A 26,673-nucleotide genomic window follows, 5' to 3' on the forward strand; every position below is an offset into this window, starting at 1 on the left:
GCTAGAAAGGAGCTGCAGCATGTTCCAGCTAGATCCCCAAATTGGATTGTCAGGAAGCCAGGAAATCTGCCAAGGCAAACACATGCTGTTTAATGTAGACCAGCCTGAAATAAACTGTGCCTCAGTTCCTCATTTGCAAAATAGGAGTAACATTCCTTGCTTTTGGGGGAGAGAATGCACCCTAAATGTTTTGAAGTGATCTGATCACATAATAGTGGAAGGCACAGAATTCCCAAGATTGCCCATCTCCATTTGATGTACAAGAAATGGAGAGACAAAGGTTAAACGACTTGCTGCAATCACATATGGAGACAGGAGCACAGCCAGAAATTAAATCCAGACCTCTAAAATTACAGTCCAGTGTTTTAATCACAAAATCCTTCTTCTTCCTTGATTAAAACGGGAAAGCAGAACACAAAATATGTGCTTATTCTGTAACTACAAGATGTTACCACAAATATCATAGAAAAACGTATAGACCTCAAATATGGACATCTCTTCCAAGGGTATATTTTGCTGAAATAAAAGGCATGCATGTCATTCTGGAGGAGCCCCATCTTTGAACACCTGGTCCTAATGGACCTGATTAAACACTATAAATTTTGAGTTGAAATAGCCTTGTATTAGGTATTAAAACATCTGTTTATGTGAATTTTAAGAAAAATCTCATATGATTTACGAGATTAAAAATGCTATTATCAGTGTGTGAACTGCACTGAGACTAGAAAAGAGTTTTTGCCACTCAAAGAAAAGGAAGGAGTGGTACTGCTGCTGTTCAATTATAAGGAAAGTATTCTTCCCTTTCTAAAGTGGGTACCTTTAGATTCCCAGACAGGTCCAGCTAACAAAATTATTTTTGCCTACAGCTACTGCCTTTTTTCTGGAAGACCCCAGGCATGGCCAAGGAGGTGACACCGGTGTGAAGTGCAGTGATGACCCACTCCCTTCCATCCTCTTTCTCAAGGTTCATAGTCCCTTTTCCAATTTATAGTTACATGTAAATTTGTCACATTATGAAAACATACTTGCACCCACCACAAGACTGTAGGACTGCCTGTCATATGCAGAAGGTCACCATTGGGATCACAGCAGTTGTGTGCTTTAGCTATATGATAAAAGTGGTAGGATATGCAGAACCACAGAGAATAAACTGCCTACACTAGCCTTGGGAAACCTCACCAGGGTTTTAACTCGGATATTACTAGTCTTTAAAAACCTTTTATTTTCCATCATTTGAAAGAACTGTTTTTCCTCAACTACAATTCTTTTCACATTTTTCTTCAATGGACGGAATTTTAAAATTCTAATTATTGTCCCAAACTGCCTGAACAAAACAAGGCATGTGAGCAATGCAAAGTTGTTCTGAATGGTTAGTACCTAAAACATTCCTCCCTGAACTAATAGCAACTTCTACTTGATGACTATGTTTCTTCCCACCTATTTCTCCTTATAAGTATTTAGCATACAGGCACTGGTAACTGAAAGTTCAGAACCGATCTCAGTGTTCAATAAAAAGTGAATTTTCATACTTAGAAAGCCTAGTTTCCTGAAACCTTATCAGATTTTCCAGAGGACCTTAGAGCCAACGGACTGTTAGGTATCTTCTATCCCAAATCCCCTTCAGGGTGGTTCCACCACAGTCACGGCCTACATGAGGAAACTCGGCTTCAAATCAGGAATTTGCCTAATGGATAAAATTCAATCTAACTATTCAATTCAAGAGAAAAATAAATTAAACTAGAGAACACAGTCTTTTTAGAATTACATGATCTTGTAAGAGCAATATCTCTGGAAGGAAAGGCAGCTGTTTCTGCTTTCCTACTCTTAGGCTTCAAGAGATTAACATTCATTGCCTAATTGTAAACTATTCTAAAATACCATTCTCTGGTATTTGATACCCAATTATTTTATTTTCTCTCATTCATACCTTTCTGAATGGACAGGACATCTCTCTTCACAAGGGAAAAAGTGAATAATGTTAATGATACAAAATATGAAAATGTAATGCAGGGAGAGAAAGGATTCACCCTGCTGTCTAGTCCTGTGGTAGAATTGCCCTCTAGTAGCATATCCCTTTGGACAGCAAAGGCTGGTCAGAGACTAGTTTTTTGATAGTGTTTTGATTTTATTTCATTTATAAATTAATTTGTAGTAGCTATTAATACTTTGAATAATTTTAATACTTTTGATAAATAAAGTAATAAAGTACAGAAATCTCTCAACATCACTAGCAGACAGTCAGGGCCCTTCTTTGCACTGGCAAATCCAGCTGCATAATGAACATCTGATCTACAGCAATTCTTAATTGTTAGATAGTTTTTAAAAATCCACAGCAGAACACATGGATTATATAAAAATACCCTGCTAGATGTTATCTGTATAGGTAAATGTTTTTATCCCTTAATAATTCATTAGGTGTAGTTTTAAAACAAGATACAATTATTTTAGGTTTCAGCACTTTCACTGAAGCATGTCTCTTTGGAAGCATTAATGCCCGGAGAAACAGCACTCAGGTGGTTCAACACGAGACTGTGTTGCACAGCCAGCAAACAGAAAGAGCCCTTTGTTTCACACCAGCCCCTTCCAAGCAGTTTGGTATTTCATTCATCTTTTTCCCCTTTCCTTGATTCAGGCTTACAAGTTGACCTGCACAATTTTATACAAAATATTCATTAAAAACAACAACAACAATAATGATAACATAGTTTCTGAAAACAGGAAAAATAACACTGTCAAATACAGCATTTTATTTGCAATACTAAGTGGGAGTCAGGGAACATGGGAATTAAAAAAAAAAAGGAACGAAAAGAAATATCGGAAAGGAGGATAAGATTTTTGGAAAATTTGGTGGACAAAACCTGATTATGTAGGAAGATGCAAAAAAATTAAATAGGGGCAGGCATTAAATGAGGCAAAAATCTGTAATCCCTGAAAGTTCCTGGACCTCCATTGCTAAGTCCCTCAAGATTTCTCTCTTGACCTTTGATCTCAGCCTGTTTTTCTCAAGTTACAGCTTTCTCTTCAATCTAGCAGATATGCAAAATAAATAAATAAATAAATAAATAAATAATCTACCAGTACTGTACTCTTCATTAAATTTCCAATGGCAAGCCCAAAAAGATGATGGAAAGCTACTGCTTCCAGGTTCATCCCTCGTACCATTGGTAAGGACCAATTTAGGGGTGTCCTAATCCCAAGCCAGTTCCAGAACCATATGAAATAAAGTTGTTTATTCCTTTATTTTAACCTATAGTTGAAAACCAGTAAAGGTTAAATAACAAAGTGTTCAAAAGCTAGGTAAAGCAGGAATGAAAGATATCTAAGAAACATTAATCCACTTCTCCTTTTAGGGGGCATGAAACCAAGAATTCTGTGTCACATATTTTATTTTATTTTTTCATTTTAACAGTGTGTGTGTTTTTGTTTTTAAATTATGTTGATATTTGTAAAGTATTAACAAGGCAATGCTCAGTGCAGGAAAAGAGTTTGAATGATACACTATTAGAGAAACCAAAAGAAATAATATTAATTATTTGCTTAATAACACAACAGGAATCAAAGTAAAACCTGGTTCTCAGCCTTTCACCTTGTTCTCAGAGCTCACTACTCTTCAACTGTGTTCAAGAACTGTGTTCTTTGAACTTCAGTTCAGTGCTTCACTATGCATATTTTAGTTTGCTATCTCTTGTACCAGTCTCTGCTTTCCAAACCTGTAAAAGATTGGACGGCTTCCTGGCATCTCAGTATTTTACCCTTTGTAGAGCAGGTGCATAACAGTTTTTTAAAGTAAAGTGCTGTATAATCTTAAATAGGATTTCAGTGGTTCCAGAAATTATTACTTTATTTTTGGTATGCTGTCTTGAACAGCTGTTTTTAATCTTCAATCGTTAACAATCAATTTTAAGAAAAATATGAAACCTTGTGAAATCTTTACAATGTTGAAATCCTTTAAATTAATTTGCACATTCTGTGCATATATAAAGTACAAGAATGTGTACTATGTGTTATTACTTTTATACATGTAAGATTGAGTAAAGTATCTATAAAATGGATGCTGTGGTGGTCAGTCCACTGCAGCAATTTAAGGAATTTCCACTCAAGGCAGTTCAGTGGTCTCAAGCACTGACAAGTTATGTATGTCTTAAAAACACCCATGCATCTTTACAAATTCACTTTTATCCTTATTTTGAATTACTCCATTCCAACTGTAACTTTATGAAATTAACGTATAAAAAGGCCCGGTTGCATTCCATATGCCATTAATTGATATGCTGCAGAATCTCTTAAGAATACACAGTATGTATTATTTAAATTAAAACTAATAAAGCAGAATACATAGAGCTGATCCAGTCATAAAGATGAACTTAGATCTGCAAGTGAACAACTAAATACAACTAAGAAAAATCAGCCAGTAACTACTAAAGTCAAAATGACACTAACAAATAGAGGTTATCTAACTGCTCAAAGAGAGAATTCTAGTTTTGTTTTATCTGACTTTTCAAACTATAATAGTATAACATAGATAAATTTACAACCACAGCAACCTAAGCATTTTACCCATTCATTTTTAACCACTCATCCAGCCCATGCTTGCCCTGTAAACAATTAGTGTTCAAACATCATGACTCTGTGGTATTTTCATTGTCCTAAATATGAAATAAGCAAGAAATTGTTTGAGAATATTTGATCAAACCCAAACCCACAGTAACACAATGCTATCCCTGTCAGAAAAGGTTTCAGCCATTCTGTGAGTTTTCAGTCATATTAGATATTTTTAGTAAATATACTGTGGTTGCAGGCAGTGTTTACTGAGTTTATGAACCAAATTCTTACAGAGCAAAATTGGTCAGAGTACATTAAGTAATTTTCCAAAATGTACTTACTGAAGATTGTGATTTGGGCTGTTTGTTGGACCTGCAAACATAAAACAAACAAACATTGCTGGCAAGTTTGGCTCAAGGACAACAGCATAAAAATTAAAAAAAAAAAAAAAAAAAGCAACCTTAAACAAACTGTCTCTTTAAGGAAGGTTTGTCTCAAGATTCAAACAAAAGCTTCTGGGTTCCTGCACATAATTACATATTGCTATTTTCAAGACCACAAATAAAAATCACATGAATCTTTCTGTCTGTTCAGGCAGCAACTTGAGTGGACTTATTTTTTGTTGGAAAATATCTGCTGCCATAAAAATATAGGCTGTTAAAAAGACAATGTGTTATCTTGACACATCACTTACCTCTTACTAAGCCTCACCTGAGCCTTACTATCAGAGTTTATGGTATGACAAGGGTATGCCCTTAACCTTTCTCATAATGGGAACAAGGTCTGATAGCCAGCACTTAATGAATCACTACAAACAAACTGTGGAGTTAGTTATTATCATTATAAAACTGGAAGACATTTTAGGAAAACATGTCTTGAATTATTTTTTCAATACATCAGAAACACAAGCAAAATAAATAAATGAAAGCTTTGCTTGCAAACTGAATGATCAAGTCTTCAAAAAACAATAAAAGTACTTCTTGAAGGTGTAGCATAGGTGCAGTAGGTCTGTTCTTAAGGGGCAGACTTTGAGGCCAGTTTTCAAGTAGCAGTACCAACATGATATTTCACAAGGATAGGTACAGCGCTATTGAACATCACAAAGAAAACAAAAACTGCTTCTCTTCACTGTTTTTTTTTTTTTTTTAAACAATCTGTGCTCAGCATTAAAGTGAAAACTTCAGGCAATGAAATGTTACCTTTTAATACATTATTCTTGCACTTAAAATTTTTTCTTCACTACATATTTACAGACTTTTCCATCTGTATTTACTTTCTTTTATTACTGGTGAATGGGTATCGAGTTCAACCATGAAGTTCTGCGATGGGGGAGAGGCCCCTGGCAATGGCTTTATTTATTTCTTTTCATTGCTGAGAATTCTTAAAACATCATACTCATTTCTCATTATCCTATTGTGAAAACTAATACGTAGCCAATAAAGTAGTCTGAGCAATTATATAAGCCAGGAACTCACCAAGCCTTACAAACAACACTCCTGTTGCAGTTATCGTCTTCATCCCGTTGGAAGCCACACACTGGTAGTATCCTGTATCCGTGGTATCGAGATCCTGGATTCTCAGACGTGAACCATAATCTGTTTTTCTTATGATGATACGTCTTGGCTCCTGCACCACAGGAGCATCATTTTTTAGCCATCTGACATTTGGAGATGGATTTCCTGCTACCTTGCAGTGGAGGATTGCTGTTTGCCCCTGGACTACAGTGATATTGTTTACTGGTTCCAAAAAGGTCAGAAAGTAACCTGTAAGGGTAAGAGGTCAGAAAAGATCAAACTTCACTTGAGTTGGGATAAAACACTGCCCAAAGGCACATTTTTATGAGTCGATCTTGGAAACAGTTTCAGCTTTCTTTCAAGGATATACGAATAGATAAATAAATATACAGTTCACTGTCCTAGATAAAGAATAGCATCACACTCCAATTTGTCTTTTGTGATTGACTTCAGGTTTGTCTGCAGGTAAGTATGCAGATTAGGAGGTCAAACATGAGTTAATACCATTACATTTCTATCTCCTTTTACCTACTTTGAAGCTATATTTTTAAATTGACAATAGGCTGCCATTTTTTTGTCAAGTCCCAAAATAGTGCTAAAATGGACAAAGAAAAGTTGTATGTATATTGAGTAAACAGGTATTCTGGATTTTAATTTTATAAATGAAAACTAAAATCACTAACTTGTGGTTTGCTGAAAGCAAAGGGCTTGTCAGGAAGCCTGTATGCTGTATTGGTGATCTCAAGTGATAAATGGAATAACTGACAGAAGAACGATGTTAAAAATTTGGTAATCATAAATTCTGTAGCTTATTGCTTTTAAATTTGATTTGGCATTAGAAGTCCTGCAACTGAAGTGCATCACACATTGAAAGCATTCAGTTCCACTGAAATAATAATGACATTGTCAAAACAAGTGAGAAAAATATTAATCTGTCATGTTCATATGTTTCCTTTCATGAATTTATCTAGACGCCAAGCATTACATATTCTTCATATTGCACTTCACTTTTGTGTCAGTTAGATCCAAATAAAAAAGTAACTTTGATGTATGTCCATATGTGCCATTTCCTATCAGTCAGATTATTTTGCAGTTGTCTAATTAGGAAATAGCACATCACTGTATAGGAATCTAACACTAAAATGCAGCAGTCAACATTCTCAGTCTAATTCCTGAAATACCTTTAAGAAAATTGATGCTCTGCTTTGATTTACATTTGACATAACCATGAAAATCAGTTCCTCTGTAATGGCCAGGGGTAGCACTGGAAAAGGAAAAAGTGGCAGTAGAAACATCAGAATATACAGAATTTGGAAAGCCAAATTTTGCTGAAAAAATGGGTTTTACTGAGTATTACATTGTTCTATACAATTGGCATTTCAAAAGATTTCCTGCTTTACAGTACAGTATGAAAATACAATGGAGGTAAATGTGAATTTAGTACGTCAGTAAACAGAAAATGAAGTAAGATCTAAATACATAATCTCTGCATAACATTACAAACTTAAGGAAGATTAGTTTGTTATCCTTTTGCTTATAATATGATAAATTATTCTGTCTGCAATCTTACATTAATTTTCCCTATTGTTAGCCTACTATTCTTTAGTGGTCTTTAAAACATTTTGACAGAACACAAAATATATTTATATTAAAACATTTTGTTAAAAAAAAAAAAAAGGAAGAAAATGTGGGGGAGATACATCAATGCTTTCTGCCAGGTCTTGCTTAGGATTTCTTGTCATTTACAGTTACATTTCACAGCTGCAGAGTTGGAATGACTAGGATGACAGTCTGGCAGGTAACAGAAAATCAAATTACTGTAAGCAAGAATGTAAGCAAGGTTCCCCCCACCGCCCAAAAGCAGAAAAGGAATTTCCATGCCTATTTCACTTTTGCTCATTATTTAAAGAATATAAACATTTATTTTGCTACTTTTTCATAATCCCTATGTAGCTTATTTTCAAACAGTGCAGTTGAGGCAGAGTATACAGGCAGGAAGATAAATCAGTTTGCATTAATTTGAAATATGTTTGAAAAAGAGTTGCCATAGTCAATAAAACCAATTGAATTAGAAGAACCAATTTATGAAAAGGAGTGGAAAAGTAAAAGAGAAAAAAAATTCAACAAATTCTTAAAAAAAATGGGGGGGGGGGGTCACTGAGGAAGCGCAATGACATCCAGTCATGTCAGTGACAGTAAGTTGTTTGGTGGAAGACTGGAGCCACAACATGGGGCCATGAGAGGCTGGACCACTTCCAACATGGAGCCAGCACAGATGTAGTCACTTAGCTCGGAGCTGCTCCTGATCTCCTGATTCCTATGAAGCAAGAGAGGCAGAGAGGATGCTTTCCATGATTATGGGGCCAATTCAGGTGCTGTAAGCTGACAGTCACTGTGGTTCTGCAGTACAATTTTTGTTCTTAACACAGAGGAATGTGAGAAGCCTACAACATTCTTGAGCTATTTGTCAGCTTTTGTGTCATTGGCCATCTTATAGCTTGTTTAACCGTCTATCTCTATTTCACTTTTCCTGACTTAAAATGACCTGGGTTGAGTCTTCAGCTGAGGTTAGCTATGTGTATTACATTTAAATTAATTCAGCTGAAAATAGACATTAAATTTACTTATTAAGATCAAGAATTGTTATTAATTCAAGACTAAATCCATGTTAAACCTTGCTGCTATTCCAATTAAACTAGAATTACTATAGGAAGCAATTTGGTCTATAGCTTTTAAAACAAAATATTTCATATGAATTTATGAATCAGATCCCACTAATAATGAGAACAAAACTCTTACCACTAAAAGCAATGCCAGAGATTTATGGACTAATTCAGACCCAGTGTGATTAGATGCACTTCCCCTGAAGTCAGTGTAACTGAATCCATTTCCTGCAGGTCAAAATTTGGCTTTAGTTCATTACTCCTCCTGCCAATTTTATTTTGTGCAGTGTTTTAAATTACCCTGTTATTACAAATCAAGTAATAAATATTTTAACCTACCGAACTTTGAAGCACTCCTGTTTTCTTCAAAGTTCTGTGGAAAAGCTTAGGAGCATTAGGGCAACATGAAGGCCTATCCATTGCTTATGTCAGTACCCTGAAGTGTACACTCTGCTAGGTTTGTTTCCTCTTTGAGAAATAATGCTGAAGTCTGGCATTTATATACTTACTGAATCTGAAGTGATTGTATGGAAGAGTGGGCAGCCATTTCTTATGCTGCCCTGTTATTTGGCATCCAATTTAGACAACCCCAAACTGCAAATCTTTCAAACAAAGTGGAAAATTTTACCAACCATATTCTTAAGAACATTTTCCTTATTTAATTTCTGTGGTGATAATTAGCAGTTACTTTTTGTGATGTACGGCACACCACAAACACTGTGTGGATGCCAGCTTGACGAAATGGTTTGGAGAAAAAACAAAACTGGTTCCCAGACTAAAATGGTACCCTAACAACATTAAAAGCAAACTTTTTTAATGTAGCTCTCTCTCTTAATAAGTAAACATTCATTTGGACAAGTACAGAGGAAAATGAAACATGAAAACACTAGGACTTGTATTTTATTTAACTTGCATTCTATATTCTTTGTTCTGTACAGACAACTAGAGATTTTTAAAACCTGAACAGATTTGTCTGTTTTAATAGTGAAATATCTATGAAACAAAGAATAAATATTCTCTATAAAATGTTTTGAGCTTGCTATGTGCAAAAAAAGCATTACTAAACCTGTAAATGTCATGTTAGAAACAATTCTATTTCCTTTGGAATATAGGTATTCAAATAGATTTTAAAAAATAAAAATCCAAGTATAATGGCCAACAGTTTTCTGTGTTACACAAAAACTGTTTTATATACAGTCTTTTTCTGTACTCTGGCTTTGTTCCAAAGTTCATGAAAATGAAGGAAAATGCTTCCTTTGCTTTCAGTGGTCTTTGGCTTGGTTATCAGAATGCTTAACGTACTACAAAGGGAAAAGATATCTGACGGATGTCTCTGCATTTGCTGTAGGCAAAGGTACTCTAAATTAAATTTCTCTTTTATTATGGTTTCTAACATAGTGTACAACCATTACTAATAGTTGTTTTGCTTGAACAGAGTAAAAACTGTTCTGTCAAGAAGCTGTGAGAGAATAATACAACTTAATCTACATATTATGCTATACTATCATACTGTATGTATCCTGTGAATAAAGTAGCTTAGGGAAATGACTGACATGAATGCTGGAGAACTCTTTCATATTTTGAAATGTCTTTGTTACGTTGCCAGTCCTTCATATTTTAACATGAAATAGATTTGATACAAATATATCAAACAGAATTCCACAGCAAATCAAAATTAAGATGACAGGACTATTTTGCATGTTTTGGCAAGAATATAAAAATAAACTTTTCCCACATAGGGTAAGAATGTCAAATCATTGTGATATGCACAAAAACACATATTAAGCTAAAAACATAAAGAAAGCAACTATCACAGAAACCCCACATACATACTATTTTTCTTCTTTTTATTTATATTATTCTGGGACTTAGATGTCATAGTTATTGTCTCAAACCATATGTGGCATGCTTGTCATAAACACAATACAAAATGATCATTCTACTTGTGTTATTTTAAGATCTTAGCTGTGATTTTGGAGTTGGTTCTAAAAAAATCTCTCTAAATCTCTTTAGTTACTCTGAATCAAATTAGTTCTGGCTTAGATGTTTTTGATTAGAGTTTTGATTTCTGTTTTTGTTAGTTGCTGCTCATTTTCCCTATGCTGATTTTAGAAATAACCAACCATAACTAATTTTCAAACTATCACCATGATCACCTACATGAGTAGCAATTACCAAAAACTTGCAGCTATTTATTTCAGAAATTCTTAATCACTTATGAATACTGAAGTCTTAGGAGATAGGAAGATATCATCAATGTTACTTTCCAAATGTAGAAAGTAAAGCAAGGAGAGTTTAAGTGACTTGCCAAATTTACACGTGACCTAAATGGTTATTTGTACAATACTATTCCAAGTTCCACATGTCCAATTTCTGAAAGAATGGAAAATATGAATCATAAAGTGCTAGATACCTAATTATAAAACAATATCTTTCGAGCAAATGATAATAATTACATATATATTTTATCACCTTTCAGAATGCATGTTCTCTGATAAGACATATATGCACTTAAATAATTTTAAATGCAACAGTCGGAAAAAAAGCATAAATCCATCTCTTCAGTATTATATAACATATCATAAGTTGCAACAGCATTAGCTTTAAATACTAATCATTTAAAATCATCTTTTATATATATAAAAAAGGAAATTTTATTTTCTGCAAAACTGCATCCAATCCAAAGCCTTTTTTGGTTCATCTCGTAGGACTTCCCAGTTTTCAAAACCATTAGAAATATATATAACATCATTTGCTTAAATAGCAATGTGGGATTATCATTCCCTCAACTCCTTGCTTTTTCTTTATTTCTTCCTATCCACAATTTTCATTTTTGTCTTCAAATAACTCATAGTTAGTTTTGTAGGCTGTAAAAAAATAACATAGGCTCTCTTGCCCCAGCTTCAACTAGCAACTTTCTGTGATGGCATTTTCTTTTAAGGTTAATAATACTTTACATCCAACACAATATATTTATATATATATAAATAATAATTATGTATCTATATAAAGTAATCATATTTCCGTTAGGAGCTAATTCACTTTCCAGTAATAAGACATAATTTTTGACTTAAAAAACATACTTTAGCTTATGGAATAGCATAATGTTAACAGTGCTCTAATTTTACAGGTAAAAGAAATGACTTAAAGATGACACTACTCCCGAAGGTACTGTTATGAATACAGTAAAGAGTATAAAACATTCAAAGAATTGACAGGTAATCTATAAAAATATCAAAGTGTTGTGGAGTGTTCTGAACTTATCTAAGATCAGAACACTGTCATAAAAGATAAGAAAGATGAAGGTTGCTGAAATACAAAGCACTTCTTTCTAGAGTTTTGGACAGCAACACTGCTGAAAGTACAAGAGCTTAGGGGACATGTATCATACCATTGCACCTCAATAGATGGTGAGAGTCCAGTAAAGTGGTTCCTTCCACATATAAATCAGGACTGGAAACACACTGAGAAGCACCACTCTAATAAGGAGAGGGTGGAGAAGTCTAAGACTCCTCATTTCTTGCACAGACTTTTCCGAAATGTAAAACAATCTTCTCAATTCTTTGCCCTTTAACTCCAGTACAAAGATGAGCAATCTACAGCAATATATTGAAGCCAGGTTAGGAAATGCAAGAGATGTTTGGCAGCTCTCCTAAAATACATGAGTAGTTAAGGAGACTACGTTGAGTTATACATTGCCACATAATGTTCCCAGATGAACTGATACCTTTACAGCCTAATTTAATCCCATTATTTGCACCCCATTTTCCTTATATGATTTGATCTCAATGTACAAAAATGCATCCACAAGCATGTAAAATAAAATTATTTGGATCACATACACAAGCAGCTGGATACTTCAGATATACTTTGGAATAAATTGCAGCCAATTCGGAAATAAAGAATTTCCATTGAAATATTGCCACAGCCTGAACATTGTCCCTCATGCTTAAATCAGCGGGCTTATGCTCTCTTATTAGCAGAAGGAAACCTACTTTTGAGCAGTACTTTCTCATACTTAGAGGGATGAAGCCCAGGTGTCTTACTTAGATTAAGCGTCCTACTTGGTGGAACTCATTGGACTGGGAAGAGATTTATTTATTTACTTATTTATCATTCCAACATATCCAAAAGACCTCCAGAAGACCTAAGTTCTCCTACAGCAAAAGCTCACTGTTCCATTCTGGTTCCAGAAAAACATTGCTCAGAGGCAGTGCTCTTTTGGTGGCAGTTCAGGTATTCACTTAAAGGAAACAGGTAGGTAAATTTTCCTTGTTGGTAGGTAAATTTACTGGTAGGTAAATTCTCCTTGATGACTGAGTCATGGTCTTATCCCATCAACTTTCAGAAGTTGTTGTCAGAGTGAAGTTAAGTCTGTTCAGAACTAGAAGGCTAGTTTCACTTGAATGAACAGACTTACAACTTTTTAAAAAGTTGCATATTATTAATAATATCTTGCTTAACCTGGTTACTTCTGGAGACAGAAACATTTTTCAGGGTTTCTGGAGGATTTTGAGGACAAAAGTGACCTACACAGTTCTGCAGTGGATCTAACCTTGGCAATATTGAAGCTTGTTTACTATTATTTTCAGGCCTATTTTGTGTCAATTCTACTAACAGAAAAGAAAAAAAAAATAAAGGTCGCAAACAGATTGTTATAACTAAACATTCCTCAATGAAGAAGAGAAGGCCAATGTGGTGGAAGAAGCTAAGGACTCTTTCTAATTTTCTCATGGTACACACAAATTTCTAAAATATAACTGTGCAATGATTTTTGAAATAAAAACTGTTACCTCATTATGATTCAGAAACACAAGGGTTAACTTGCGTTAACATTCAAACCAAAGAAACAAAATGTTTTAGCCAACAGATTTTTGCTTATTTGAGAATTTTGTAGCCACAAAAATAAGAGGAGCAAAATATCTTCCAGACCAGATATGCTAGAAACTAGCAACTGATTCTATACCAATAAGTCATATAAGTCATATAAGAACAAGGTCATATAAGTCATATATGACATATAAGTCATATAAGTCATATAAGAACAAGGGTCTCTCTCTCTTTTTTTTTTTCCTCTGAAGAAAATAAAAATCCTTATGATGTAGAAACATTTGAGATGTGATTAATTACTTCCTCAGACAGGTATTGCCTGTGGCTCTGAAAAAAAAAAAAAAAAGGAAATAACTACAACTCCTTTCTGGGCAAGAATTTAGCAAGTTATGTCACATGAAAGAAGCACTTTCTTTTATGTCTGCATCCTTAAAAATTCAGACATAACAAAAGAGTAGAATGGGACCATCTTACCACTTAAACAAGTCTGTCAGTTGCAGTTGAAGATTAACATTGACTTTTTCCCATCAAAAGTATTGGGTACTTGAGTGTGGAGTAGATAACACAACTCTAGCATACAGTGTTGCTGACACAAATGACAGTTATTTAAATTATTCCTATAATGGAAGACAAAGTTGAATCCTCTAAAATAATTTGGGAACTTCAGCAAATAGAAAAAGGTTGGGAAGAAGAATGTCCTGAGTTTGCCCTCAAATGGGAGGGACAGAGTATCTCACATCAATGAGCAGATCCTGACTAGAGAATCTTTTAGTTTCTCTATGTTTATCTTTCAGTTTCTCCTATGTTTATCTTTCTCTGAAAAGATAAACATGTCATTTTTCTATCCAATTAAGCATAGAAATTAATGGAAGATTAACAGAAGATTCTGAAAAATCTTCCAATAAACACAGTCAAGGTAAGAAATCTAACTTTCAGATGAAGCACAATAAAAAAGAATTATTTGATATCGGACATCTATGATTGGAATACAGTCACTGTATTCCATGGTCCCCTCAAAATTTGAAATCTCTGAAAAAGAAGTTCTGAGAAGAAAATCTGGCCAGCATCTCAGAGCTTGGTAGATTTCAACATGTTCTCATCTTGCTAAGACTGCTAATGGTAAGTCAGAGAGCATTTTTTTCTAAGTATAAAGGTTGACATATGGAGGGGGGTGAGGGAAAAAAAAAAAAAAAAAAAAAAAAAAAAACACCAGAAAGTATAAGACAATCCTTATACTTAGAGAAAATGCATCAGGGAATGAAATTCCGAAAGCTAAACCCCAAATGGAATTGAATCTAGCCAGGGATGTCAAAGAGAGCAAGATGGGCTTCAATAAGTACATCAGTGACAAAAGAAAGACTAGGGAAAATGTGGGCCCACTGTTGAACAAGGTGGCAAGCCTGGGGGAAAGGCTTTCCCACATGACAGGGAAAACGCTGAAGTACTGAATGCCTTCTTTGCCTCAGTCTTTACTTTATATAGCAGTTGGATCCATAAGACGAAAAAATCTGCACTACAAGTTAGAAAGCATGTGTTTCTTCAGGCAAAATACTGAAAGTGCTCTGTTTTATGAAGTTACGCTACTTATTTGGAATCACAATTTGCAGTAAATTTGTGATTGCAGTGCATGCGTAAAGGAGAAAATTTACAGATCATAGCATTTGGGTCTACACTTTAAGTAATAAAGTATAACACAAATTTACGTTAACCAACAATTTATTATAAATTCTGTTATTCCAGTCTGTTCAAAAAAAAAAAATCACTAATGCTCAGAGCTCCTTAAATTGTAAGTACACTTGTGTTGCCGCAGAAGAATAAATTAAAGAGGCTTGATTTAATTATCTCAAGACAAAGATATTCAGAGATATCTTTAAATTTACCTATAAATGCCAAGCGTGGTACTGTACAAACTCAGATCATATTCATGGCACCTACCTGATGAACAATATAGGAAGGTAGTAATAACCATACATGTTTGGGTCAATCATATAATCCCTCAGTGCAAGCCTTAAGAACATGCTTAAAAATTATTTTTTACAGACTCCTGTAACCTCACTGTTCCTGCTTAGAATCAGAAATATGAAGACATACAAGGCTGCCTTTCTTACAGAGATGTATATACAGATAAGTGAAAACAAAAGGATTTTTTTGGTGCTTTGTAAAGTATGTTTATATTTGGGGGGAAAAAACGGAACTACAGTTAATTTTACCTTTAGGTGTTGGAATTGGTCTCTCAAGTCCATCCACATGACCTAAGGGGTCATTTGAATCTGGAATTTCCATTTCACCTAGGAAGAAAATAAAAGGTTTGTTTAAACTGAGGTTCTTACTTAATCTGTCTCTTAAACTGAATCATGATAGTGAGTTCAGCTAACTTATGCAGGCCAAATCCTGGTTTCAGAATAACACACAGGTAACACCTAATAGCAAGACAGTTTTTATCCATACCAGTTTAGAAAACATAACAATAAATCAGTTCTGTATAACACCTTGTGCTTTACAAGCATGGGCAGCATTAAAAAAAAAAAAAATCCAGTTCTCACCAGAATGAAGTTCACACATTTTTTAAAAAAAATCATGTATTTCCTGACAGTTTCACTGGTCCAGCAAACCAAGTAGTACCTGAACTTTACTGACATTCTCAACTGTGAAATGGCATAAAACTATTTCTGAAGTTACATTACAATAAGTTAGATTCTATTTTTAGAGGTCAGACTCATCATCTTTGCTAATTTTCTTATCCTATTCTCAGACACATCTCTAAAAGCTATCTCCCAGAAATGAAAACAAAGCAATGAAAAATTTTCCCTGATGATTTTACCACTTTTTCAAGTACTGAGCTATAGTGAACTCATTATCTTTCCTCAAGTATTCCAAATGCTGATGAAACTTTCTTCTGGACTTTCTTCTGTTTGCCCTCCTTGCTTATGTCTAGCATATATCAGAGCAAGACAGAAACAGTGTTAGTCAGCTAGCAGTTCCTTCAGACAGCAAAATCACTTCCATGTTCCTTTGCTTCTGCAGTTCTTAGGAAATCCTGACCACTATAAAGTGGACATTCTCCTGTTTGCTCTCCCTTTTGAAAGTATTATTCTTTGAGGATAAAAGCTAAACTTATAAATAAGACAAGGTTATACCATTGTTCTTACTAAAACAACTTCTCAAATCCCCTATATTTTTGTATTCTCACTAATTCACATTCAATCATCCAAATTCCCTATTGTCTTGCTGTATCACTAAGAGACAGCATATAAATCTAAGGTTATCAGGATCCAAAGTGAAAAATGTGGTACTTGCTGTAGATATTGCTTCAGCAGCGGCGTTCACGGTGACATTTTGGACAAAACAGAACTCGAGAAAAGGTTCTCACTCTTCCTTTTGCCCTTATAGCCCTTCCTTCCCACTAAATAAATCTTATAAAAACATTCTGGCTGCACGCCACAGTGATGAAATACAATTAACGACATCTATAACTCCCCCTGCTTTACAAAAGAAGAATTAAGACTGCCACCATTATTTTTGAGAACAAAAGATTTAGCTAACTTGCCTTTAAGTTTATTGGGTAAAACACAGAAATCAGAGAGATCCTCTACATTATAGCAGGTCTGAACTTAAGTATTTTTTCTCAATCCTCACACTTTGTCATTACTTCACCCGTCCCTTCATCTCATACTGCTTGAGGCTCCTAGCCTGGTAGTGCTTCTGATGCCAAATGAATTGTGTGCTCATTCCCTGACACCCCAGTTAGAGTAACGGTAAAGACAGTTCTATACATGTGGTAAGACACTCTCTTTTGAACTAGAATGTTTAAGGCTTGGGTAGACATGATTATGTGTGAACTGATAAAGGCATGTCAGGGGTGCTTCTGTCATATATATATGACAGAATATATCAGATACATCACCTCTAATTTTTATCAAGAAGCAGCTAGGCAAGTTCACCTTGCCTCTGATTGACCTCCCCCAGGTTCCACAAGGAGTTTAGAGGGACTTCAACATTTACCAGCCACAAGGAAGATAACAGTATGATTTCAGACCAGACAGTGGAGTAAAGGGAAGAGTAGGAAAAGCAACTGTTCTTTCAGTCCACAAGCACTTGCACTTGGCAAGTTCAGATGATCATAATCCACCAGTATTCATCGGATGAAAGATTATTTATAGAAGTTCATTCTTAGGCACACTTTATTACTTTATGCTTAGTCCTACAGAATCCCAACTGCCCAAGATCTGAGTGCCACTTTTGCTTTAATGCCATGTGTTCAATTTTAAAAGACTTGTTTCCATTTCTTCAGTCAATTAGGGAGATTCATAACAGGAAAAAGCATTAACTCAGATAAATTAGCACAGAAATATCTTTCTCTTTTTCCTTCCTCCCAAACTCATCTCTCTCTCTCTCTTTTTTTTTTTTTTATTTGAAAGCTTTTCAGAATAAAGATGGAAAGAGAAAAAAAGCATTTGCTGGTTTGAAAATGTTTCAACAATAGTTTTGTGTAATTCATTCTCATGCTTGATATGTTTATGTCTGGTAAAAACATTTCTCTCCAGATGTGCTTTATGAGAGGATAATTACAAACCATAGACAGCACCTACGTGCAATGTCTTTGTAACTAACTAATGTTAAGATTGAAAATCCTTTGTGTACTTTGTAAATTATAAATACAGAACAGATCTGTCACTTAAACTGTTGCTTTTATGAAAGAAACATTTATATTTTCTGCAATTTGCAAAATTCCACTTAGACCACATTCAATATGAATTCCCAAGCTTAAGATTGAATTTACTGAATCATACGTTAAAACACCATGATGTTATTATCAGCATTAAAAATTAATCTTTTGTTTTTGTTTTTTTCCACCAGAAATGCTTATGGATCAGATGATCAAGAAAATAGCGCAACCAAATAAAATCTTTTCCCTTTGTGTTAAACAGAATAAAAGAATCCTACAGCCAAGAAACTCTCCAATGAAAACAACATGTATTCTTGTTGAATATCATTTTCAGTGCTTTCTGAATTTGAATTCCTAACTTAGTACATTTATCCTGCAAGGAGAAGATCTCTTGTACTTCCATCAGTAGATGGCTCAGGTTGGAAGGGACCTTAAAGATCATCTAGTTAAATCGTCTAGATAATAACCCTCACTGTCATTTTTCCTTAACTCCCTCACTGTAAGGCAGACGCCTGACCCTGATCATGTGCCATCACCAATTTTCCACAGACATATACATCAAGTTTGCTGTCTTATACTTGTTTGAAGATCCCTACACAAATATACTCCTACTTCTGATTTTTAGCTTGCACGCCTTTTCCCATTTAATTTAGTCAATATTCCAGTCTGGGTATCCCATTTTACTTTTCTTCCTACTTTCTGTATTTTTTCCTGGCATTTTTTTACATGTTCTGCTGCTGCCAGAATGGGAGAAAATCTACAAGGATGGAAAAGAAATGACCAAAGGTTACACAGGTATCACATTTGTCTTATGAGGAAAGACTAAGCAAGCCTAGAGTAGAGGAGATTGAGAGGGGATCTTATCAACCTCTACAAATATCTGGGGGGACAATGTCAAGAGGATGAGGCCAAACTCTTCTGAGTGGTGGCCAGTGATAGGACAAGCGGTAATGGGTATAAATTGAACCACAGGAGGTTCCATCACCATATGAGGAAGAACTTCTTTATGGTTTGGGTGACAGAGCACTGGAACAGGCCGCCCAAACAGGTTATGGAATCTCCTCCTTTGGAGATATTCAAAACCCAGCTGGATGCCATCCTGTGTAACATGCTGTAGGTGACCCTGCTTGAGCAGGGGGCTTGGACTAGATCATCTCTAGAGGTCCCTTCCAATCTCAATCATTCTGTGATTTATATTCAAAGTAAAGAAAGTGAAGACAGGGAATGGGAGTGAAAACAGACCTGGCTGAGAATGATGAAGAGAAATGAAAAACAATGCACATGGGTAAAACTTTTTCTAAATACCATCTTTTTTCAGAGCTAACTATGATAACTGAGGAACAAGATCTTGGTCTCAAAATTATTAGTTCCACCAAAATTGAGCTCAGCAGCAGTAAGAAAAGCAAATCCAATCAGTGTTGTGTATACCTCAGAAAGGAATAAAGGATAAAACTGAAAACATCATTATGCCGCTGCTGTATAAATCTAAGCCATTCTCTAATACATTGAACGTTGCATGGTGTTCAGGTGCTCTCATGTTGAAAAAGGGCACAGTAGAGTTGAAGAGTTTCAGAGAAGAGCAATGAGGATAATAAAAGTTACAAAACAGCTTCTTCACACCTGCTAGGATTCTGGGGAGAAGATAGCTGAGGTGTATGGCAGCAAAGTTTTTTTGAGTCATGAGGTTCTTGGACTATTCAGATTCAAACCATTCTCTCTTTTACCAACCTCTCGGTAAAAGACACAGGGGTATGAGGGAAAAACAGCAAAAGGTAATTTGAGAACAAGTGAAGGGTAACATTTTCTCAGATGAGATGTAGTTTGGTTGTGGGCAGAGATCACATGGAGTATAGGTGAGACCAGGCAAGTTCATGGAATAAAAATCCATTGAGCACTAACTAATCTACAGAAACCATACGTTGGTGAGGAAATCCCTGAGCTCAAAATGGCTGGAGGCTAGGAAAATACCCAGAAGTACTACTATACTTGCCAGCCCTCTTCTTACCCTTTTTCTTCAGCATCTCATTTTTGTTTCCATCAGAGCCATGTCACAGAGCTGAGTAGACCTCTGATCTGCTCCAGTATGGTTGCTCTCATGTTTTTCACTTATACATATTCTCTGATCAGACTTTAAATACATCACAACTTATTTCTGAACACCCACTTCTTCAATCTACATTTGCAGTGACTGTCAGGTAGAGAAGATGACCAGTGTTTGCCCTCCTTGTGCACTACTTGAACGGACAAGACTTCAGCATAACCAAAATTCAGCCTGAATGCAGAATCCCAGTATGGGGTAATGCACATTCCAGATTTACCACCCGTCAGATCCTCAGCAATACCCCTCTTTTCAGGGACCATACCACCAAACAAAATGTAGCGACTGTAAATAGTACCTCTTTTATACTGCTTACTTACACAGAAGAAAATCTTAGGTTTTCAGGGCAGGAGAGGAAGCTATTTCAATGTAAGGAAAATACAAACATCAAAACACAAATCATACTTAAAGTCAATGTTCAATACTTCTGATGTACAAAATACAAGTTAATATTACTCAATCTCTGTGACATACTATAGCAAACTGCAGAAGAAGAAAAAAAAGCAATATATAAAACATTTTTCCGACTGAATAGAAATAGTTTTCCCTTCTCATGTGAATTCCCTTCTCCTGACAAATATGAGAAAGATTTGCTGAGTGACAAGGATTCTAGGGCAGGTAGATTCACTGCTTCATTTTAGGCACTGATGACCAACATAACGCACAAGAAATCATCCTGCACTACTGAGACAGGAATGCTCTTTCACACACTTGAAAAACTAAATTGCCTGGTAAAGAACACCATCTCAGAGTCCATACACCGTTCATCATAAAATAATTAATTTTTTCCTTCTGAAATGGTTATGAGTTTACACATCATTCATTACTTGAGAGGTAATTGCAATAAACAGATTTAAAAATGTTTATGGCTATAAACAGACATCAAAACAATACATTAATCTTCATCAAAAAGCCAGTCCCAAGCAGGCAGTTATAATTAATACCAGGGACAAACCAGAGCCTCAGCCTCAAACAGGAAGAGAATAAGAAAGTCAGGTATTTTCAGCCAGAGTGGGCCTGATTAATTTAGAGCAGTTAAGAGCTGGCTGATGCAATGTCATGCAACGTTTGTAACTGTCTTTCAGTTCTTGTATAGAACAGATGAGATCTTAAAGGGCTGGAAATTGCACAGATAGTTCTTATTACTTATTAAAAAGGGTAAAAAGGAGTGCCAGAGAATTATAGACCCATCAGCTTAACATCAGTTCCTGGAAAAATAATGGAACAAACAGATTATTTTTAAGCATTTTCAATAGAGCAGAGATGAGTAATAACCAACATAGAAGCCAACATTGAATTGGCTTACATGGATTAGAACTGAACATTAGTCAACAATCTTAAGTTACTGCAAACAAGGCAAATATCACACCAGAACATGTAAACAGTAGTAATCCCTCCAGTCTACTCAACACTAGTAAACCCCTGGAGTCTTTTCTCCAGTTTTATGTATCACATGTATTCAAAAAGGATCTGGGACAAACTGAAATACTACAACTAGTGCCACAGGGTTGGTCTAAAAATATGACCAACAAAAAGAAAAAATGAATGACAAAGCCTGCTTAGTCTGAAGGAGATTAGACATGGACTGAGACCTAGCATTCTTCAACTGCATAGGTCTCCACAAATGACATTTTCCAAGGTGGGAGATTAGACAAGCACCTATTGCATACGATACTGCACAGATACAGTTAATTCTTCTTTTCCCCAGGGTGAAAAAGGACCTCTTAAGATCTCTTCCAGACTCATGATTCTATGAGGAAAATGACCATCCTTCTACCATTGTATGTTAAATCCCAAAGCTTACAAAAAAATCCTTCAACGCTAACAACTGCACTTACCTACAGCTAGGGCAACTGCTGATTTTTGTTCAGCCATTCCTTCTGCTCATCAATAGTCCTGTTCCTGTAGCTGAAACTATTTTCAGATTCAAATGGCAATATGCACTCTTCGCTTCCCACAACTGTAACCTTTGACTCAGGTTCCAACTTTCTTTCAATAACCTAAAACTCTCAAACTCTCCCTCTGCAGCCTAATACCCTCTAATATTCTGTTCTTTTCTTCATAAAACTTTGTTGACCTTCTGTCAATTACTAACCTCTGGAGCTCGCAGACAAAGGGCCCACTGTACCCTTTGATTCAGCTGCCAATCTGATTACTTTGGCTGGGGGAGGCAGGCTGCTTAGGTTGCTGAATCAGGGCCTTTCATTGAAACTTCTCTTTTTCAACATCTGCAGCCCCTGGCAACCAATTGCAGAGTGGGCTTGGCAGACCTGTAAAGGGTGGTGAATAGTCTACAAAAGATGCAGTTTGTAGCATAAAATCAGTGCGCCCCTTTCATAGTTATGGCAGTTTAGAACCGCCACAGCACATGTTACTTAACTGCTGCAATTTCACATAAAAATAGCTAAAGGAGGGGGAAATAACCTGCAGTTTTTGTTGCAGTTGCTCTACTCAGATGACTGTGAAGTCTGAATAACAAACATTTCTTAACTTGCTATCAGCTTTCAAAGCAAACTTTTTGCCAGATAATATGGTAACCACTTAATTTAAATGTATTTTTGATACCATCCATAAGTACTTTAAAATTACTTGCAGCTAAACTCATAGTAATAAAAAGCTCTCACTATAAGACTATTGGAAATGGAGTAAGCTTTTGTATGCCTGCTCTAACAACACGAGTCATCAAAATAACATCAAACAAATATAAAGTAAGGCCGACACCAGCCTGCAAGTAACAGAACCTTCAGAAAGCTGGAAGAAATCACAGACAAGAAACCCTTCACAGGAGCCAGGACTGAGAATAAATCCCCACAGTTTATAAGCATTCCTTATTGAAGCAAATATCTTGTTTCATTAGGGTGAATTTTCTTCTCTTTAGATTTTTTTCTATTTTACCTAAGAGCTATATTGAAATAGTTTAATGTCAGCAAGTGTCAGGAAAAAATGCTCTACTGCACAATGTGGGAACTACACAAGGAAACAAAGGCAGATCTGAGGTTTAGGATCTGAGGCAATGAAAAAAGCTTCATTATTTGTTTAGGACAGAAAAATTTGCATTAATTTAAAGTAAAATTCCAAACACAAATATTAAATCACCTTCATTCTGCACAGGGACACCTCATTTCTCAAACACATCTTAACAGGTCTTGAAAATCCTATAGCTTGATATTCTTTTGTCAGTTAAATGCATAAAGAGAGAATCTACATATTGCATTAATCTCTGATATAGCGAATGTTTGTGTTCACAGACTGATGCAAGATACACTAGTGGACAGTTTTGGAAAACTAATAGACAAGCACATGATGAAAAACCTGCTTTGCAAATTTCACAATGTTTCTGCAAAACTTCCTAATTTAATAAAACAATCTCTATTAACCTGCCATCAAATCATCTTAAAACACCATAAAACACAATGATGAGCTGGCCATCAGCATAAAACTACAGAGAATGAAAGATTCTCAATTTCCACACAGAGTTGCAATGGTCTTTCAAAACAGAAATATATGTAAGATGCAGTTTATCTTCCCAGTCATCAAGCAGGCACCTCACCTACTACTATGAAGTCAGTATGAGAAGAACAAAATCAGATAAGCCATTTAAAATAATATTACCAGGGGTTTAAACACAGACTTCAAAGAATACTTTGATTTATTTTAATGCCTGTTAATGTATATTTTACATTTAATCACAGCTGCATTTTCAATTGAACTGTCAATCTTTTATTACACAACCCTCGTTTTTTAGTTTAGCTGTTAAATAACTTTGATTCTTCCTCCTAGAACTCATATTTGCTACTTAAAATGAGAATTCAGAAACATTAGTGAGATATACTGGAGATAAAGATTTATTCAGATTTCGTTCACATCAGAACCCTCATTAACAGCTGCTGCAGCATTACAGTAAAACGAACAGCAGCCATGGAAGAGAAGATACTTATTTTAAGTCACCATGTTCAGCATGCAACAAAGTTCCAGAGATGATAAACTTTGGACTAAAAATTATTCTACTGATTTACAGCCAAAATAGTTTTAAATAAAGTTAAGACAAAATTCATCTGCTCTTATTTTATAATACAGGCTGGGGATCATTATGGGATCTCAGCCTGCACCAAGGAATATTCAGATCCCATTTTCAATTCTTAGCACTTTCTGCAAAGTCCTGGCCAAGTCACCTTAGGCAAGAATGCTAAAAGTGTTTGATGCCAAAAGATGGAGACAGATGTCTACCAGGATTTTCAAAAGTATGTGGGCACCCAGATCTCATGTCTGCAGTAAATATCCCTTAAGCTTTTGTACCTCAGTTGCCCAGAGGCTGAGAGGAGTAAAGGTTAGTTCCCTGGTGTGGTAACTGGTGCAGCTGTATGAGTTTTTGAATCAGCACAAGAGATGGAGCAGCCCAGAATCAAGAAGCTGGGGCAGAGAAAAGGCAAGACGGAGCTTTTTGATGGCTGTGATGATATACACCACATTCAGCTGATCACAGAATTCCAGATTTCAACCATATTTCTGCACCCCATAGCAGAGATAGTCTAGCCACTACAGAGGATTACATTAGCTCCTAGTAAAGACAGGCAAAAAATAATTTGTTTCTAAGTAATGCTTTAAGATGTAATTATGCCAATAAAACTGTTCTGAAAGTTTAACAAATAAGAATGAACTCAATACTATTTACAACATAAAATGTTTGAGACTTTTTAAACCACAAACTCATTTCAATGTCATTTCTAATTTAGCAACAATGGAATTAAATCCACTAGCTATCACAAGCATAGCTTTTCTGTACAACGATATGTTGAGCAGTCAAAGTCAATATATGAAGGAGCATATAAAAGTCTTGAACCATGGAAAAAAGTCATTCTGGGTTTCATAACAAACAGTCTTTGTTACTAAAGTATTATGGAAGGGGGGGGAAAAAAAAAGGCAAGCAATTGTGGATACATTCCAAAGCTCTTCACCACCTCAGCTGTAAAATCACAGTTTAAACACAACCAAAAGAGGCTCTGAACACACCTGCAGTAGCTCAAAGAACACCAAGCAACATGATAATTATCCATGGCATTATTACATGATTGATTATTTTACTGCTTCTGGCTGTGAAAACAAAATAGCCTCAACCAAAAGGTTGAAAATAATCATGATTTATGAGTATAACACTCCATCAACCGGGAGAAACAACAATTTTCACAGGGCTCTTTTTTCCTGAAAAATAATTTAGAATCCAAAAATACCAATCCTGTTTGCAGCCTTAGGCTGAAATCTCTAAGACTCCAATTCAGAAAAACACTCTTAGTGAGGTAGAATACTTGAAAATGGATTTATTTCTAAGCACTTTTAAATATGTTCCTATGTTTGAAACAAAACAACAACGTTAATCTCCCTCAATCTAGGTGGTAATATAAAAACCAAACAGATCAAACAGCATAATAAATATAGTAGAAGCTGCTGTTACATATCCTAATGGTTATTCTGACTTGGTTGACAACTACAGGCAGTGTAACCACTGTAAGAAAGATTTTTATCCTTAGAACTTTTTTTAATTTTCACATTATATTTCAAAATCAGAAATTACACAGCCTCATAAGATATGTCTTTAACAGCCAGCCACTCAGCCCTCCAAAACACAGCAAGAGCAAACAACTCACATAGATTGATCAGAGCATTTCTGTATTATAAAAGTACTTACGAGCAAGTAATAATCTCCACCTACCTGACAGAAGGGCACAGTGAAGACAAATGAATAATTAATTTTCAAGCTCAAGTGCCTGATATTAAACGCTAATTTGAGAAACATGGGGACCCAAGTGAGAGGCCTGGTTTATCAATATTCCTAGAAACCAAGGCTGGCAAGTTACACAACAATAGGGCAATACTCATTCTTAAATAAAATCATTAAATACGTGCTCAAGTTCTTTCATATTACTGAGCATCTGTTTTTGAAAAGCCTCAAGCTGACAGAAAATCATGTTTCTGGCTATCTACAGCATTACCTAGCCTCTTGGGATTTGTCTTCACCAAGTCAAGATAGAAGGTGATTTCACAAAGCTGAACTAGCAATATGTAACATCAAATACTGTATTCAAAGATCAGAAGCTGCTCATTAGTCAGTATTATTTCTGCTATAGGTTTTGCTCAAGAACAGTTGGCATAAGGTTAAATAAAACAGCTTCAATTCTCAGAGGGGACAAACCTTTTTAACACAAAGCATCTTGGTTTCTAATTCAAGCACTTAAAACTCTTAGTCTTCTTCTGAAAGCCTTCATATATTGAATTATGATCTATATGTGAAAAATTCCTCGCTTCTGCTTCCTCTCAGTTCAGCTTGTACTAATGACTGTGGAGCAAGTAAGGAAGTAGCAGAAT

At 35.4% G+C, this 26,673-nt stretch overlaps 1 protein-coding gene across 1 annotated transcript in view; it reads right to left on the bottom strand.

Annotated features, from left to right (window-relative positions):
• Positions 1–26,673, bottom strand: part of ROR2 (receptor tyrosine kinase like orphan receptor 2) — a 151,181-nt gene that overhangs the window by 28,621 nt on the left and 95,887 nt on the right. The window contains exons 2-4 of the mRNA XM_040541388.1: positions 15,760–15,837; positions 6,018–6,305; positions 4,884–4,914 (exon numbers count right to left, since the gene is read on the bottom strand). Of these exons, the coding sequence (XP_040397322.1) occupies positions 4,884–4,914; positions 6,018–6,305; positions 15,760–15,837 (397 nt within the window). The remainder of the gene's footprint in view (positions 1–4,883; positions 4,915–6,017; positions 6,306–15,759; positions 15,838–26,673) is intronic.

This window comes from Cygnus olor, chromosome Z, assembly GCF_009769625.2.
Source record: "Cygnus olor isolate bCygOlo1 chromosome Z, bCygOlo1.pri.v2, whole genome shotgun sequence".
Classification (NCBI taxonomy): Eukaryota; Metazoa; Chordata; class Aves; order Anseriformes; family Anatidae; genus Cygnus; species Cygnus olor.